Genomic DNA, 16,720 nt, shown 5'->3' on the forward strand with positions numbered 1-16,720 from the left:
GCCGACCTTTCGTGCCACCTGCGATTGGGCAGCGGCGCTCTACGTAGTGAGGCTGCTGTGGCGGACAATGGCGTGGCTTTGAATCATGCTGTAGTTCCGAGACACGCTTCATGCAGCGACTATCGCAGCGTTGCGTAGACATCCACGGGGATGGTCCCTCATGGCATGGGTCCGGTGCATCTTCATTGGTTGGGGAGAGGGATCAGGCACACAGCCCCTGACCGTGGCCTGTTGCAGCCTCTCATCGCCTCACACTACTGGCTCGTCAAGCACTTCATTGCCACCTATCTACTAGGCCAATGGATACCGCCGGCAGGGAAGTGGATACCGTAGCTCTAGGCACCAGTCCACTGACTCCCATGATGCAATCACTTTGCAGGACAAATAAGGTGGCTCTGGGTGGCCCTCCCTCTCAAGGGATGAGTGGACTGCGTCCACGCCACGTTGGTGCATTCGCCCCCGCCTGATGAATCGCTTGGGGGACTCAACCCAAAAAACTACCTTCAGCAGCCTCGTTTACGTAGCGGAGGCTCGGCCCCTCATCTCTGGCCACGCACAGCCAAAACCTCCAACCAGGTTTCCCTGCCCTCCCCTCCCCTCCCCTGCCTCCAGCATTCCGTCCATGTCAGGGCCCCAAACCACCGCAACACTTGTATGTGTATCCATATCTTATCAAAGTCCGACAAGTCCAAACAAACACCGGCCGCTGCAGCGGATTATTGTGTCCGAAGTCCAAAGTTCAAAGCAGGTTGGTCAAGCCGCTTCACACACGTTGCGCGCATCACTGATAGATAGGGCGTTCATGGGTTGCACGGGCTGCCTGCCACAAACGTATCACCTTTCATGTCTCAGGAAGATATCACGGTGGACTTATTTAATGCTGTTGCCATTATAGTGGTGCCTGCTTGCTGCCGGCCGACACGCGCATGTAAGAATCTTTAAGCCGCAGTTGAATGAATATTCATTACCTTGCCACACCGCACACTAGCATTTCGCACCCCTGTTTCGTACACACCGCACCTATCCCGCCACTCTTCATCGTTCCGGTATCCTCCGCCAGACGCCGAATCCATACCTGCACCCACCCTTGCGCTACATTGATACCATTGCATCATGATCATCACCCACACCGTGCGTTGTCAGACAATTCGTTTGCGCTTCTTTGCACCTCACCCCTTTTTTGCACCCCATTCCTTTTGCATCCCGCTACTCCTTCTGCACCTTGTACAGTGCCTTGAACAGCCGCGTCACAAGGCCCGGCCCCGGTCCACCACTAGCAGAAGCAGACTTGCTGCCGCTGCCGCCCTTGCTGCCGCTTTCGTCGCCACCCTGGCTTCGCCCAGCCGCTGCGCATGCTGCTGCGGTTCCGGCGGGACTCACCAGCGCAACACCAGTGGGGGCAGCTGCCGCACTCGGACCGCCGCCGGCCGCGGCCGCACCCGCCGCCGCTCGGCGCGCCATCGAGGACGACTGAGCCAGTAGCTGCCGGCTGCTGCCACTGCCTCCAATGCTGCTGCGCGCGCTCTCCTCAGGCGCCAGCGACTCCGTTGCCGCCGCAGCACCATCCAACGGTGCTGCGGCCAGCAGCGGCGACTGCGGTGCGGAGCCCTGCTGCGCCAACAGCATTGCCTTGCGGGCAGCGACGTACTGTTCGTCCAGGGACCGGCGGCGGCCGCTCAGTCCCACACGGGACGGCGGCGGCAGTAGCGCTGCTGCCGGCTGCTGCGATGCAGCCGCTGCAGCCGCCGCGGCAGGGGCGGGGCAGAAGCCTGCTGCGGCCGCCGCGGCGGGCGGAGTTGACAGGAAGGCGGCGGCGCAGGCAGATGAAGGCTCAGGCGCTACCTGTGACGAGCGGCGCGAGCGGGAGCGGTTTCCGCTGCTGCTGCCTGTGGGGCTCTGTAGCTGCAGCAGGCGCGGCAACAGCCGTGAAGACGTCTGCGCCAGCGCTGCCGCTGCGCCAGCAGTGGTTGCACCTGCTGCTGTCTGCTGCGGGCATGCGGCGCCGGGAAACGAAACGTCGCCTGAAGTGATCAGCCGCGACTGGCTGCCAGCGAGGAAGGGCTGGGAGAAGGATTGAATGTCGCCGCATGAGGCTCGGCGGCCCTTGGCAGCAGTAGCAGCAGCGCCCGCGCCCACGGCGGTGGCTGCGGCGGATGCAGGGAAGACTGCTGACGGCGTCGCCAGCGCAGCAGGCGCCGCTGCGGCGGCAGCGGTGGCGGCGTCGAGCATGGAGAACATGAGCGCGGAGCTGCTGCTGTGGTGTGACTTGTGGTGCCCGGAGCGGCTGCCGTCTGCTACAGCCGCGGCACCTGCCCGGCTGCGGATGCTGCTACTGCCAAAGCTGGCGAAGCTACCGCCGCTGGCGCAGGGACCGTCATCGCAGCCTCCGCCGCCACCTCCCATTGCTGCTGCGGCCCACGTGTCGGTCAGAACCGCAAAGCCGCTGCCGGTGCTGCAGACGCTGCCGCCGCAGTCGTGAATGGGGTGGGAGGACGGGACTAGCTGCCCCACGGATACGGCTGGCATGGCGCCGCTGCCGCCACCGCCAGCAGGAACAGCAGCAGCGCCGCCTGTCGCGATATGGACTAATGGCACCACGCGGCGGTGACTGCCGGGTAGCAGGTGCGAACGAATGCCGCCGCCGCCGCCACCGCTGCCGCCGGTGACGCTGCCGCCACTGGCCTGAATCACGAAGCCGGTGGCGGCGCTGACGACCTGCGGGCTGGCGCCGCCGCTGGCACCACCGCCAGCGCTAGCGCCTGCTCCCTCGCCGTCGCCGCCGCCAGCGCCTGCTGATGCCATCGCTGCCACGGCCCTTCCCGCGTGTGTGAAGCTCTGCCATGCTCGGTCTATCAGTCGCCGCGCCGCCGTGCCGCCGCCCTTGCTCCCGCCACTCCCGCTACTGCCATCCGCGATTGCGCCCTTCCCCATTTCCGCAGCGACCTGCCCAGCCGCCGCCGGCGTCAGGGGCGGCGAAGTAGCATCCTGCGGGGCGAGCGATGCCGCCGTGCTACAGCCACTGCTGCTGCTCAGCTTTACCACCTCCTCCCCCGGAACCGAAATCAGTGTGCCCTGCTCCTGCCGTATCGGGCGAGGCTGCAGCACGTGAGTGCTACTGCCGGCGTCAGTCCAAAGGCCAGCCACGGACCCGAAGGGCCCGCGGTGCCCGCCGCCGCCGGAGGCGGAGGGCGAGATCGCTGCTTGGGCAGAGGCGTTGCCTGTGCGTGCCAGCAGGTAGCGCCGCGCGGGCGTCTCAACCGCTCCAGCCAGCCCCGCCGGCCCGCTCACAGCGCTGCCAATGCCACCACCAGCGGCGGCGCCGGCGGCTGCAGCAGCAGTCGCGGCGTTGGGCGAGAGCACGGAGGCGGTGCGGCTGCGTGCCGGCGCAGGCAGGTGTGGGGCCAGCAGCTGTGGTGAGCTGCTGCAGTGGTGGCATGCCAACGACGTTCCAGGCCGCGGCGGCGACGCGGCAGCGGCGGCGGCGGCGGAGCCTGCTGGCGGCGGCGACTGCGATGCCGTTATGATGGCGTCGCTGCTGTTGCTACAGCCGTTGTCGAACGGCTGTAGCCGCGGGTACCCGGTGCTACAGCCCATGTCCAGATACTCAGCTCCGCCCTCGTGAAGTGCCATTTGGAGCGGAGCCCCGCTCTGTCCAGCCCCATAACTGGAAACAGGGACGTCAACCACATTAGAACCGAAGCTGGCGCTGCCGCGCATCGCCGCGCGGATGAGCGCGCCGCCGCTGCCGCCAGCTGCAGCAGTAGCGGCCACAGCAGCGCCGCCGGCTGTAGCAGTTGCACCGCCCCCACCCTTGTGTAGCAGCCCGAGCCGGGAGGGGGACTGGATGGCGTGGTGGTGAGGGCAGCCGGCAGTAGCAACGCAAGCGCTGCCGCCGGCGGCAGCGCAGCTACTGCCGCCAGCGCTATCGCTGCGGCCCGGTGGCGAGACCAGGCCTGCAGGGCCACTGATAGACCCAGCCGTGGCTACAGCCACACCCGCACCCGTACCGGCACCCGCTGCCGCTGCTACAGCCGTTGCTGCCGACGGCCCCGGTCCGTCAGGACTGGTATTGCCATTGTCAACCGACCAGCGCCGGTGCCCCGAGCGCGGCTGCTGTGCCGGCGGCGTCGGCGCGAGCGCCCGACCGCTCCAGCCGCCAGCAGCGGCGGCGGCGGGAGACGCGCCCCGCATCGGGTCAGGTGAGACTGGTGAGGCAGGCAGTAGCATCTCGCCGCCCGGCATAATGAGCACAGGCGGGCTGTCGTAGCCAGCAGCAGCACTGGCCTCGCCGCCAGTATCAGCAGCGTCGAAACAGGCATAGTCGGGCACACACACACGCAGGTGGTTAGGCGCCGCCGCCACTGCTGACTGCGGGAGTTGGAGCTGTTGAGGTTGGGGCGGCTGCTGGTGGCGGCTGGTGTGCTGCTGCTGCTGCTGCTGCTGCTGCTGCTGCTGCTGCTGCTGCTGCTGCTGCTGCTGCTGCTGCTGCTGCTGCTGCTGCTGCTGCTGCTGCTGCTGCTGCTGCTGCTGGCTGTGCAGTAGCGCGCCGCCACCCGGCAGCTGGCTGTAGCAGTGCTGGATGTACCCCTGAGCTGACATGCTGCTGCTACTGCCGCCACCGGCGCCACTGCTACTGCTGCCGGCGATCTGCTGCTGCGGCTGGATACCGCTACTGCTACTGCCTCCATCCTGATGCTGCTGGTGCTTTGGAGAGATCTGCTTGCGAGACTTGCTCGACAGCAGCCGCCGCGTCGTGCGCCAGCCGCCCGCCCCGGCGGCAATAGCGGCAGGACCGGCGGCAGCGGCTGCGGCGGCAGTAGCAGCAGCTGCGGCGGCAGTAGCAGCGCAGCCGCCGCCGGTGCCGCCAGCCGGGCCAGTCGGCATCACAAAGCGGATGGGCAGGGACGCGACCACGTAACGATCGTGCACGGCCGCCGCTGCTGCAGCTGCATCTTGCTGCTGCTGTGCCGAGCTGTCGCTTCGACTGGCGGCACCGCCATCGTGGTGGTCGGCCGGCGGCGGCTTGGCGCCGCCGCCGCCAGCAATGGGCGCCGGGCGCGCGCCGCCGCAAGCTGCGGCCGAGCGAGACGCCACGGCCGCATCCAGCGCCGCCGAGGCTGCGGCGGCCGCCGCCGCCGCCAGATCCGTCCAGCTCCCATCCGCCGGTCCGCCCGTCTCCTCGCCAGCGCCCTCCTCCTCATCGCTGTCCTTGCCCGCAGCAGCAGCCTGCCGAGCGAAGGCGCCGCCGCCGCCGCCGCCGCAGCCGCTGCCCTCCGCCGCCGCCGCCGGCTGGCGCCACGCGCTCTGCTGCTGCCGGCGCCGCTGCTGCTCCGCCGCCGCTTCGCGTTCCGCCACCTGCCCAAACTTGGCACGCGCCCGCGCCACCAGCTGCGGATCTTCCTCCCGCCGCTCAGACTCCATGAGCTCTCGCAGCGCTCCCGCCGCACCCGCAACACGGCCGCTACTGCCGCCGCTGGCAGGGCTGCTACTGCCGGGCCCGGCGGCGGAGGCAGACGCGCCCAGGGCGCCGGCGGAGGCCACCGCCGCCGCGCCAATGGTGGAGGAAGCACTGGATGAGGCGGTGGGATGGAGGGTGCTGCCGGTGCGAGCGAGCGTCAGCTGCGTTGTGAAAGACCCTCCGGCAGCCGCCGCGGAAACAGCACCGCCCTCGTCTTCGTCAAAGTACTCGTCCCCGTATTGCACGCGCATCTCCTGGCGACGCGCCAGAATGGCCTGTCAGGAGAAGGAGTATTGTAGTACTCAAAGAAAGGCGCTTCACCGCATTTATCAGGTTAGCTCTGTGCACAAAACCGCCACTGTACTGCCGCGTGCTTGGACCTTGCCGCGTCCCGACCCCCCCCCGCTGTTCCCACTGAACGTCGGCACTGCAAACTTGTGATTTAATCACCCCGTTCTCCACATGAACGGCTACGCCCCCCCCCCACCCACCCCCCACACACACCTCGTGGTGCGCGAGCAGCGCCGAGTTCATCTCGCTGCGCTTCTTGCCCAGCGTGTCGCGCACCGTTGCAGACAGCAGCTCTTCGACGCCCGGACCTGCCGCCAATTTCCCGGGGTAGTATTTGGCCTGTGGATCGGTTCAAGTGTACTTTGTACTGAGCCTCCTTTCCGGGGGGTCAGACAGCACCGTCATCGATTCAGCAGCACACAACGGGCCAGCGGCAAGCGTGCATCCTGATTGCTGAAACTGTTCGTATGTATGATGTCTGGTGGGACCAACAACAGCCAGGGGCTGTTCTCAAGGTACTAGTAACCCTTACTGGCCCAATCGCCAGAAGCGCCGCAGAGCAACCTGGACTTACAATGCATTCCAGTCGATACTGCTCTAGTGTTGTCTCCTGTTCCATTCTTGGTGTGACGCAACAAGCGACCACCACTAACGCGTTCTTGTTCTCAGTGACTTCAGTGTACCCAGTATAAGTTAATTGGAATACAAGTAACGTAAATGAAGTCCTCAACTGAAAGTCTATGACACGGGTGCGAGTGCGAGGGCTGAGTGCGAGGGTGATGATGATTGAAAGTCGCCCTGTATCCGCTTTCCGTCGCTGGTTCGCTTGTGTTGATGTACTATTGAGTCTGGCGTGTCACTTTATGTTGTAAAAGGCAAATACTGTTTCTTGGCCAAGATGGTGTCACAGACCTGCCGGCTTATTAGTAACGTTCGCGTGCATAATGATGGAACGTCGATGGGGGGGGCTGTGCGCGTTCAGGGGTACACGGCGTTACACGGTCGGCATTCGGGACATGGGGGCTCAGGGCCTCAGGCACCTGAGCGGCGCCTAGGCGTGTCAGCTTACGCCCAGACCCCACGCCCAGACCCCCCCCCGCCCGGGCGCCCGCACCTCTCCTGCTCCCGCACTAGCTGGACCTCTCCTGCTGCTCCTGGATGGCCTTTCTCCTCATGCAACCACCTGCAACAACCCGCTGCCTGGAGTGCCCCACTCCCGTTGCTGAACTCCGTTCCCTCGGGTGACCGCACCTCAGCATCCCGCTGCCCCCCACCCGAATCACGTGCTGCGTCAGCTGCGTACGCTGCGTAATACGGCGATCGCGAGCAACATACCCTTCCCTTCCCGTAGGAATCGACCCCGCACGATTAGTTAACCGCTGAATAAGTGTCTGGGGTGCTTATTGGATGCGGATGTTACAGAGGGGACAGGTGCTTATTGCGTGAGTGCGCATGCTTATCGCGGTCGCTCCTCCTCCCTTTCCCCCTCGCCGACCCCGACGCTCTCCTCCTCGCTCTTTTGCATTGGGTTCGGTTTAGTTTGGGCTGGTATCCACAATCCCCCCATCGCAACCGACTCCTAAGTTTACTTGTCCGAAGGGGAAGCGGGTCGGGTCCTTGCTGCATTCATACGACGGGCACCTGAGGGGGGAGGGCCAAGCCGAGGTGCTGCGTAGCTGTAGGGTTTGAATTGCCTCGACGAAAGCCTTCCCACATAACTCGACGTTGCCGATTGAGAAGCTTGTGAACCTAAAAGCTGGTTGCGCCGGCCTGGGGCGGGCGCCAACGACACGGCGACGATGGCGTGCATCAAATGTGAGCTGCAAGCCTCCAATCTGCGACCAGGGGGAGCTGCAAACTTACCGTACCCGACACACAAAACCATGCTGTATACCCCTTCAAGCCCATACGTTTTCATCCAAAGGGGTGTCAATGCACTCGCACAACGGGCGCTATCGCACTGTCCCATGTTCCGGAGTGCCGTGCCATACCCACTCACTCACTCACTCCGGGGGAATGCATCAATGGCATAAAGACATTGTGTAATAGGCACATAGTGTCCTTGGCGCGTGTCTTGGGGAGGTTTCGGTAGTGCTTGGGCAGTGGCGTGTACGACATGTGAGGCTGTGATGTCCAGACTCACTGATGGTTTCCTGGCCTCTTTTGCATTGCCCGGCGCATATATGGCCCGTTCCGCAGCGGTGTCTTTTTAGACGTTTCGGGGGGGCTTGCCCGCTGGGGCAAATTTAGCGGACGGTGTAACGCTGCGGGCCAGAGGCCATGAGCTCGGTATCTACAAGATACGGGCACTGCCCTGGCTTAAGCATACATACATCCTTCCTTACGCACTTCATTGGGAATTTACTCCAATGGATTGCTACCTTAGCGCGCGGTTATCGCCCCTTATCGCTTGTAGCACTGCACCGGCGTCGGTTGCAAGCGGCATCTGGGCAGGCAGGGCCAAAACACTGGTTGTACGCTTGGATGTTGAGAATACAGAGTCAGTGGACACGGTGCTTGGCGTCAGCTCGCGCGGCGAAGCAATTCGCGTGGGCCCTAGTCTTCGCCTAGCCAAGGCAACGAACCCTGAGGAGCACTATGGCAATCTTGATATTCATAGCATGACTTGGGATGCTTTCACAAGCTCGTTCGTGGCGCTGGGCGGCGAGCGCAGCCCTCAGGTGCTCATCATGACGCCCAGCGGCGACGACACGCTGCTGGTCGCGAGCCTTCCATCCGACCTGCCAGCCGAGTCGGGCGATGGCGAAGGGCCTCGCATGCGGTATGACCGTGTGCCGGATACCCTGACGTCGGACGGACGCGGTGCGCTCTACTACCTGGCCTGGTGCGAAGTGCCAAATCAGTCCGGAGTCCCCTTCAAGCAGTACGCCATTCGCAAACTGCAGCTGCCGCAGTCAATGCGCCGCCAGCCCGCTCCGCAGCAGCAGGCGCAGACGCAGGGGGATGCGGGCGGGTCAACGGCCGGCGGAGCCCAGGCGCAGGCGGAGGGCGGCCCTGCTGCCGGCGCCCCTGCGCGCGCAGCAGGCGGCGGCATAACGGACCGCTCCTGGCAGCTCCCGGAGGACTGGTGCCAGGCGGTGCTCAAGGACCGGGGCGGAATCTGGGGCATGGTGCACCTGAACGCCAGCCCCGCCACCGGCAGCGAGTGTTTGGTGCTCGCCTCGCGCCGCGCTGTGTACCGGCTGTCGCTACCGCTGCCGGGAGAGGGCACGGCGGGCGCAGCGGGGCCGGCGGGGGCAGCAGGGGCAGCGGAGCTGGCGGGGGCAGCAGGGGCAGCGGAGCTGGCGGGAACAGCAAGGGCAGCGGGGCTGGCGGGGGCAGCGGGGCTGGCGGGGGCAGCGGGGGCAGCGGGGGCAGCGCCACCGCAACAGCAGCAGCTGGCGGCGCCGCAGCTGCTGGCCGGTTTTGAGGAGGGCACCGGCGGCGCTGCAGTCGACGGCCCCGGCGGCGAGGCGCAGTTCGTTGGGGTCATGAGCAACCTGGCTGTGGACGGGCACGGCCACGTGCTCCTGCTGGATAAGGGCTGGGAGCCGGCGCCCGGGGCCCAGGGCCCCACGATGGGCGCCGTCCGCCGCATCCGCCCCGGCAATGGCGCCGTCACCACCGTTGCACGCCTGAAGTGCCCCGCAGCCCACGCAGTAATCTGCCTCACCGGCACCGGGTTCCTGTGCGCCTCGTGGGCGGACGCATGCGACGGCACGGTGTTTGATCTGGGTCTGGCGCCGCCGGCGCACCTGCAGCAGCCGCAGCCGGCCGCCTCGCTGATGCGGCCCCTGTCCGCCAATCTGGGTTGGTTGCTGGAGGATGCGCAGCAGCCGGGCGGCGGCGGCGGCGGCAGTAGTGGCGGCGGCGACGGCGGCGGCAGAGCCGATGTCAGCGCAGCAGACCTGACGATCTGCGTGGGCGAGCGCCGCTTCCCCTGCCACCGGACCATCCTGGCCGCGCGCTGCGACTACTTCAAGCACCGCCTGGCAAGCGACGCGTTTGCGGACGCGCGCGCGGCGGAGCTGGAGCTGCCGGACGCGGACCCTGACGCCTTCGAGCTGCTGCTGCGCTGGCTGTACACCGGCGGCGCCGCCGCCGCAATCCCGGCGGAGCACGCGCGCAGCGTGGCGGAGCTTGCGGACCGCCTGCTGCTGCCGGAGCTGTGTGCGGCGGCGCTGGCGAGCGTGGCGGGCTCTGTCACGGCCGCGACTGTGGTGGACGGAATGCTGTGGGCGGCGGGGGCGGCGCACCGGCGCCGTAGCTTCGTGCAGCTGCTGGCGGAGCTGAAGGAATGGTACGTGGAACACCACGAACTGGTGTGTCGCGAGGAGGGGGCTAGCGTCCAGAGGCTCATGGAGCAGCGGTCCGATCTGGCGCTCGAGTTGATTGTTTGTGCGCAGCAGCGGGCGCGGCAGCAGCGCAGTGCTAAGCGGCAGCGGGCGTGAAGCGCTGCTAGTCCAGAAGAATGGAAGCGGCCGGGTGCGGGCGTAGGATGTTGGGTGTAAGACAATTGCCAGTGGGCAGGTCGGTGGTGTAAAGCGAGACTGGGCCCGGACTGTGGGTGTCATTGTGGGCTGTACAATCGCGTGAATGCCTGTGTCAGTAGCAATACCCTGTGCTTCGTTACTGTGTGGGCACAAGTTGTGAGAAGTCTCCTGACAATTCGTACCGTATGCAATACTAGCATTGTCGTTCTATGCATATGCGGTGCAATGAACCTAAGATTGCTGAACGTGTTACGCGCAGCTTGATGCTGCGCTGTTGGGGTATCGAGGCAACGGGATTGCGGTTGTTGCGCCGCTGGGCAATCCTACAGCGGCGCGCAGTGCCGAGTCCGCAGCCGTGGGCGCTTCTTGTGTTCTTGTTGCAAATCAAGGAAACAAGACGGTAAGCGTTCTTGTGTGTGGTGCGGCGCGCACAGGCGTGCATTGCTGCACAGCAGAGTGGCGGCAGTGACTGAACATAAGATGGGCTCAATTGCAAGATCTTGAAGAGGGTTTGCGTGCCGCAGCACCAGCCAGCATTTTGCCGTTCTGCGCGTGTGAAACCATGCATGGATGTAAGCATGTGTGACCAAACAATGTCTTTTGTCCCGTCCAGGGCGTGTGGGTATGGCCGTTTCGCACGGGCGCCAAGCGGGCCACTGAATGGGCTTCGAGAAGAGGGGCACACGCAGCGGTCAGACACGGCTCTGGTGGCGCCGGGAGGGGAACAGCGTGGCAATGTAGCCGGTTGGTTTCCGCATGGCGCTGAATATTGCATCATACATAAATTCAACTGAAAGTGATTGCGGTGTGATTAGCACACTAAGAGACACAGAAGCCGTGTTCCCGCCCAAAATGTTTCCATTGCTGCCCGTGTCCTCGCCAACAGGTTTATGTATGGAGCGTTCCACACAAGCGAACATGCACGAATCCTTCAATTAAATATAGCGATATGTAGCCCGCATCGTTTTCAGCGCGAAGGCTCGGAGCAGCAATGCAGGCTCGCGTGCAGCTGCCGCCAGTGCTGCTGCGGCTATATGACACCGTGGAGAGCGTATTCGACTACCTTGTGAGGCTGTCCGCTGCCACGCACCCCAACCTTGCAAGCATCCTTCTCCAGCCTGGCGATGGCCCCGACTACCGCCGGGTGCTGCTCGGCAGCTATGTCTGCTGGGTGGGCCCGGCCCCCGCTGCTTCATGCTTTCGGGCAGGACAGCCGCTGCAGAACAGCTGCAGCCAGCAAGAGGTGCGAGGCTGCTCGTGGTGCAGCGGGAAACGAGGCCCTGCAGCTGCGGGCTTCACCCAGGCTGCTTCACCCAGGGTCCTGTCAGCCTCTCCTTCTCCGCCCGTTAGACTCCCGCACACCACATGCTGCTCGCTATCTGCATCCTTTTGTGTATAAATGCAAACTTGACTGAAGCCCCTGGGACTCACGCAGCACTGGGGCGGTGTGGCGCCGCGCACAGGTGTTGTACCGGGCGATTGACACGCTGGTGCGGGCCGGCGCCGACAACGTGCTGCGCAGCGGGTACCGCAAGGTGCGCACGTGCGCAGCACGCGTGACGCACGTGTCACGAAGGTCGCAGCGCAAGCATTGCAAGAGTTCAAAGGGACTGCTGATGCCTCTGCCTTGTTGCCGTCCTCGGTGTCTGGCTGCTTATCTCCTTCCTCCCGCCCGCCCCCTCTCCCATACAGCGCCGCCCCAACAGCAACTGGGCCGGCTATGCCCGCGGCATGCGACACGCTGAGCCCTGGTGCGTCTCGCCTCTAAGAGTCTAGACATTGCGGACCCTAGTCATGCAAGCCTTGAGTCTAATCCAACCCGCGCCGCGCCATTTCAAAGGCACCGTCTTGTGACTAGTCACCCCGCCAGCGCGCGGTGCCCTCCGTAATCCACGCCTGCGCGCGGTGCCCTCCGTAACCCACACCCGCGTGAACAGGTGCGCCACCTCCGCCGGCGTCGCGCTGCTCACCCCGGCCTGGCGGCTGCTGTTGGCCCGGGTGGGCGACGACGTGATGTTGCACCTGCTCACGACCGGCTCGCTGTTCGTGCCGCTGCCTGTGCCTGCGCCGGCGGCTCCCTTGAAAGCAGCAGCGCGTGCGACTGCGCCGGCGTCGAAGGCGGCAGTGCCGGCGACGGGTGGTGTTGGTGTGGCCCGCGGCGCTGCGGGCTGTGTGGGTGGCGGAGCTCGCAGCAGCGTTGCTGTGCCCGCCGGCAGTCGAGGCGTCGGCGGCGCCAGAGGCGGCCTTGAGGGGCAGCGGGGCAGCGGCGGCGCCGATGGCAACGGCAATCTGCTGCAGGTGTCGGGGCGTGCCATTACCGAGGTGCGTGTGGCGTCGGGTGTGTGGCGTCTGGACGTGCTTCGTGCCTTCGCGCCAAAGCTAGCAGTGCTCATGGTTCGGACCCCCACCCAAGCGCATTCAACTCAAGTCTGCGGCGTGCTTGTGCTTGTGGTTGCACCGGTATGTGTGTTCACAGCTTGCGAGGGAGCGCTACCAGGCGCACGGCAGGTCCGGCTGCCCCGAGCCGCCGCGGACCGGAACTACCGCGGCGGCGACGGCGGCGGCGGCGGCGGCGGCGGCTGGACCGTCAGCAGCCGGCGGCGCCGCTGGCTGTAGCGGAGTGCGCGGCGGCGCAGTGTGTAGCGCCGCTGACGGCGTCGCTCGGCCGCCGCCACTTCGCTACTCCTGGTTTGCTGCTAGCCTGGCCGAGGCGCTGGCGGCGGCGGCGGCGCGGCGGCGGGCGCGAGGCGCGGCGGGTGCAGCGGCAGCAGCAGCGGCAGCGGCAGGGGGAGCAGCGGCAGGCGCGGGAAGGTCAGCAGGCGCCGCAGCAGCAGAACCTTCAGAGTCGGCAGCGGCGGCCCCGGCGCGGTTGGCCGGCCGAGGGGCTGACGTTAAGAATGTGGGCGTCGAGAGCTCAAGCGCTCGGCTAGCGATGCGTGATGCTGGCGCCGATGCTGCAGCTGCGAAGGGGCCCGAGGCGGGGCCGGGCTCCCCACCGGAGCAGCGACAGGAGCAGCGGCGGCGGCGCCCTCGCGCATGGCAGCGCCGCAAGGAGGCGAAGGCCAAAGCGGCCACCGCTGCAGCCGCAGCCACAGCCACAGCAGCTGCAGGCGCTGCGGTGGCGGTGGCGGTGGGGGCGCAAGGCCGGGGGTCCGGGGACGCGGAGGTGGCGTTTGCGGCGGGGCAGGAAGTGGGGGAGGATCAGGAGGCGTGGGAGGTGCTGTCTTGCGGCAGCCTGGACGAGCCTGCAACCCAGGTGAGAAGCCAGCGCTGTGGTGCGACCGGGGGCAGTGACACCACCTGCGCATGGCCATTCGCGTGCATGAGTATGAGCATGAGCACGAGCATGAGCATGAGCATTTTCAGGGCATCGTAGTCCATGCAGCCCCACTAACTCCTTTGAGTCCAGAGGCGCACATAGCAGAACCGTTCGCATGCGCTGGGCAAGGCAGATGCATGCTGAGGATGTTTGAGGTTGTCCGAGGATGTCACGGAAGTTCCGCCGAGAAGACCTCGCCAGCGCCTGCTCACACCTCACTGCATACCCTTACCCGCGCGTGCCGCCACTGCATCCAACGCCACAACCACCGCACAACCACCGCCACAACCACCGCACAACCACCGCATCCCTGCAGGTGTTGTGCACCAGCCCTTGGCCGCTGTGGGAGTTCGGCTGCGACAGCCCCCCGCCGCTGGCCACGCCGCCGCACCGGCAGCGGTACGGGCACCGCCTTCTGGAGCGCTACGGTGAGGGCGAGGGCGAGGGCGAGGGTGACGAGAATGGCCGTGTGCCTGCTAATGCCGCCGCCGCCACCGCCAGGACCATGGCACCCGGGGCTCAGGGCCATGGGCTAGCCACCGGAGTGGACGGTGCAGGGACTGGCGGTGGCGGCGGCCGCGGTGGCGCCGGCGGAGACGGCATCACCGGCGGCGCCAGCGGCACCGGGGCCGGGTGCGGGGGCTTGGGCTTGGGCGCGCGCGCGGTCGTGGCAGAGGCGGCGGCGGCGGTGGGTGACGGGGCGGCTGGCGCACGTGATGATGTGGAGCCGCCAGCAGCTGGTGTGTACATGGAGGCGGCGGCGGCGGCGGCGGCGGCAGCGGCGGCGGCGGCAGTGGCGGGTCAGCAGCTGCAAGGGCTGCAGGCGGCCGTGGGTGCGGCTCGTGGCGGGCACGGCACGGCGCCGCAAGCTGTGCAGGGGCCGGCAGAGGCCGGCGCCACGCGGTGGAGACGCCGCAGCAGCCGGCGCCGGCGCCAGCCGGCCGCCTCCAAACCCACAGCTGGCGATGCAAACGCAGGCGCAGGCGCGGGCGCGGAGGGCGCGGCTGCGTCCGAGGCACAGCCTGGGCTCGGGCCCAGCACGGTGGCCGGGGGCCGCGCGGCGCGTGCCTTCCCCCACCCGGCGGGCTGGTTGCCTCCAAACCAGCAGGTCATTCCCCGCGCCCACGTATTCTACTGCGCCACCTTCCACCCCCGGCCCGGCCTGCCGGCCAAACGTGAGTGCCTCCTGCGAGTGGGTGGGAGTGGGAGTGGAAGGCCGGCTGCTGCGCGGTCCGCCGTTCGGCAGTTTCCGCACAACACCCTGCTCTGAAGTATACGCCCCGCCGTACCTGCTGTCACGCCGCCACCCGTGCACAGCCCGCTTCCGCCAGCGCACACGGTGCTGAGGTCCCGCCGCACACTGCGCTGTTTCATCGCCGCTAGTTTAGCGTGGTTTGCTTTGGTTTGGGTAGTTACAACCCCCCGCTTGGTGCAGACATGCTCAACGTACTGGTTCGCGCCGCGGCCGCCGCCACCCCAGCCGCCGCCCGCACCCACCACCGCTTGTTCGCCCACATCTTCACTCCCCAGCTACTGCCGCCGCCGGCAGCAGCCCAGGCGCAGCAGCCGGCAGCAGCCCAGCCCGCAGCCATGGACGCTGCTACAGCCGCCGCCGCGGCGGCGGCGGCAGCAGCTTCAGCGGGCTTCGCTGAAGCGGCAGCCACTGCTGCGGGCGGCTCGGGCGCGGCAGTAGCAGCGGGCTCGGCTACAGCAGTAGCGGCGGCCCCTGCTGCGGTGGCAACGGCGGGCGCGGGACCCCCGGCGGCCCCGGTGGCGGCGACGTCGACGTCGACGGCAGCGGCGGCGCATGCGGCGGCGGCGGCGCATGCGGCGGCGGCGGCGGCGCAGGCGGCGGCGGCGCTCATGCCGGGCCAGCTGCGGCCGGGGCTGCCTGACACGCTGAAGCCCGCAGTGCGGCGCCGGCACCGCGTGCTGCTGCGACTGCTGCGCTCCCTACTCGGTGAGAACGACTTGCTGCTAGGAACAGCTTGGGCGGGAGAACTTGGAATGCAGGGGGCGCACAAGGAAAAGGGACCGGCGTGTCTGCGCCGTGCTCAAGTCTGCCGTACTGATAACTGCTGTGCTGTGCTGTGCTGTGTTGCTGTGTGCTGCCTTACCAGTCCGAGCTCGGCGCTGCCGCTTCGCGCTGCTGCTGGAGCGGCACTGCCCGCTGCCGCCCGCACTGCAGCGGCGGGGGCGGCAGCCGCAGCCACCACAGCTGCCCGAGGCAGCGGGCGCCGCAGCCGCCGCGCCTGCCGGACCCAGCGCCGGACCCAGCGCGGCGGCTCATGCCGCAACTGCGCGGGCGGCGCAGACAGCATCCGTCGCTGCCAGCATGGAGCCAGAAGCGGGCGGCACGTCACAGCCGCCAGCCCAACCGTCGCAACCGCCACAACCGCCTCCACAACCACATCCACAACCGCCTTCACAACCACGTGCGCAGGAGGCACGTGCCGGTGCGCCTGCGGCCTCGGCTTCCGCCGCAGGCGCGGCCAGCAGCCACGGCGCCGCCCACCTGACGCAGGGCGGCGATGCACACCAGCCCCACTCGAGGCACTGGGCCCCGCCTGACTTCAGCCTCGGGGCCGCCGTGGGTTTTGAGACACAGGCCCTGCCACCTAGCCCCGTCGCGCGGCGCTTCGGTGCCGGCACGGCGGCTTGGCAGGCTCCTCCGTGGGGCGCGGGTGCGGGTGTGGTTGCGGATGCAGGGACAGGGACAGGGGTTGGTGATATGGTGTCGGCGGCTGGCGCGCATGCCCCGACGCAGCCGCTGCCGGAGGCGGCCGCAACCGGCGCCGGAGCTGCCCCCGCGCCGGCGCCCACCGCGTCGCGTCGCTCCGCCCTGGAGCGGGCGATAGCTGAGCTTGCGTTCCAGGCGCCGCTGCTGCCGCCGGTCTCCTTATCACAGCGCAGGGCGCAAGCCGCCGCCGGAGCCGCCGGAGGCACCGGAGGCGCCGGAGGGAGTCAGGTGCTGCCGACGCAGCCGCTGCTGCAGCCAACGCAGCTGCAGCCGACACAGCAGCCGGCGCAGAGCGCCAGTCTACGGCTGGGCCGCGGCGGCGCATGCCGCCGCAAGCGTGGCTGGGCCGCCGGCGCCAGCAGCTGCGGTGGTGGCACGGGCGCGGGCGCGGGAGTGGGAGCGGGCGCGGGAGCGGGAGC

At 67.3% G+C, this 16,720-nt stretch overlaps 3 protein-coding genes across 3 annotated transcripts in view; 2 read left to right on the forward strand and 1 right to left on the reverse strand.

Moving 5' to 3' along the window:
* Positions 1-470: 470 nt before the first annotated feature.
* CHLRE_04g213751v5 (uncharacterized protein) lies at positions 471-6,676 on the reverse strand. Its single transcript, XM_043061638.1, has 4 exons — positions 6,324-6,676; positions 5,963-6,088; positions 3,446-5,733; positions 471-3,373 (listed from the first exon to the last, which is right to left on the reverse strand). Exons 1-4 carry the CDS (start codon positions 6,366-6,368, stop codon positions 1,207-1,209), a joined length of 4,626 nt encoding a protein of 1,541 aa, XP_042925139.1. The 5' UTR covers positions 6,369-6,676; the 3' UTR covers positions 471-1,206.
* A 1,424-nt stretch (positions 6,677-8,100) lies between these two features.
* CHLRE_04g213650v5 (uncharacterized protein) lies at positions 8,101-10,830 on the forward strand. The gene has a single exon (XM_043061634.1). It carries the CDS (start codon positions 8,371-8,373, stop codon positions 10,198-10,200), a length of 1,830 nt encoding a protein of 609 aa, XP_042925140.1. The 5' UTR covers positions 8,101-8,370; the 3' UTR covers positions 10,201-10,830.
* A 210-nt stretch (positions 10,831-11,040) lies between these two features.
* Positions 11,041-16,720, forward strand: part of CHLRE_04g213652v5 (uncharacterized protein) — a 26,322-nt gene continuing 20,642 nt past the window's right edge. The window contains exons 1-8 of the mRNA XM_043061635.1: positions 11,041-11,485; positions 11,706-11,777; positions 11,935-11,993; positions 12,180-12,564; positions 12,719-13,498; positions 13,878-14,736; positions 14,997-15,521; positions 15,682-16,720. The exon at positions 15,682-16,720 is cut by the window's right edge and continues 275 nt beyond it. Coding sequence (XP_042925141.1) covers positions 11,234-11,485; positions 11,706-11,777; positions 11,935-11,993; positions 12,180-12,564; positions 12,719-13,498; positions 13,878-14,736; positions 14,997-15,521; positions 15,682-16,720 — 3,971 coding nt within the window. The 5' untranslated portion in view covers positions 11,041-11,233. The remainder of the gene's footprint in view (positions 11,486-11,705; positions 11,778-11,934; positions 11,994-12,179; positions 12,565-12,718; positions 13,499-13,877; positions 14,737-14,996; positions 15,522-15,681) is intronic.

The sequence above is a fragment of the Chlamydomonas reinhardtii genome, chromosome 4 (assembly GCF_000002595.2).
Source record: "Chlamydomonas reinhardtii strain CC-503 cw92 mt+ chromosome 4, whole genome shotgun sequence".
NCBI lineage: Eukaryota > Viridiplantae > Chlorophyta > Chlorophyceae > Chlamydomonadales > Chlamydomonadaceae > Chlamydomonas > Chlamydomonas reinhardtii.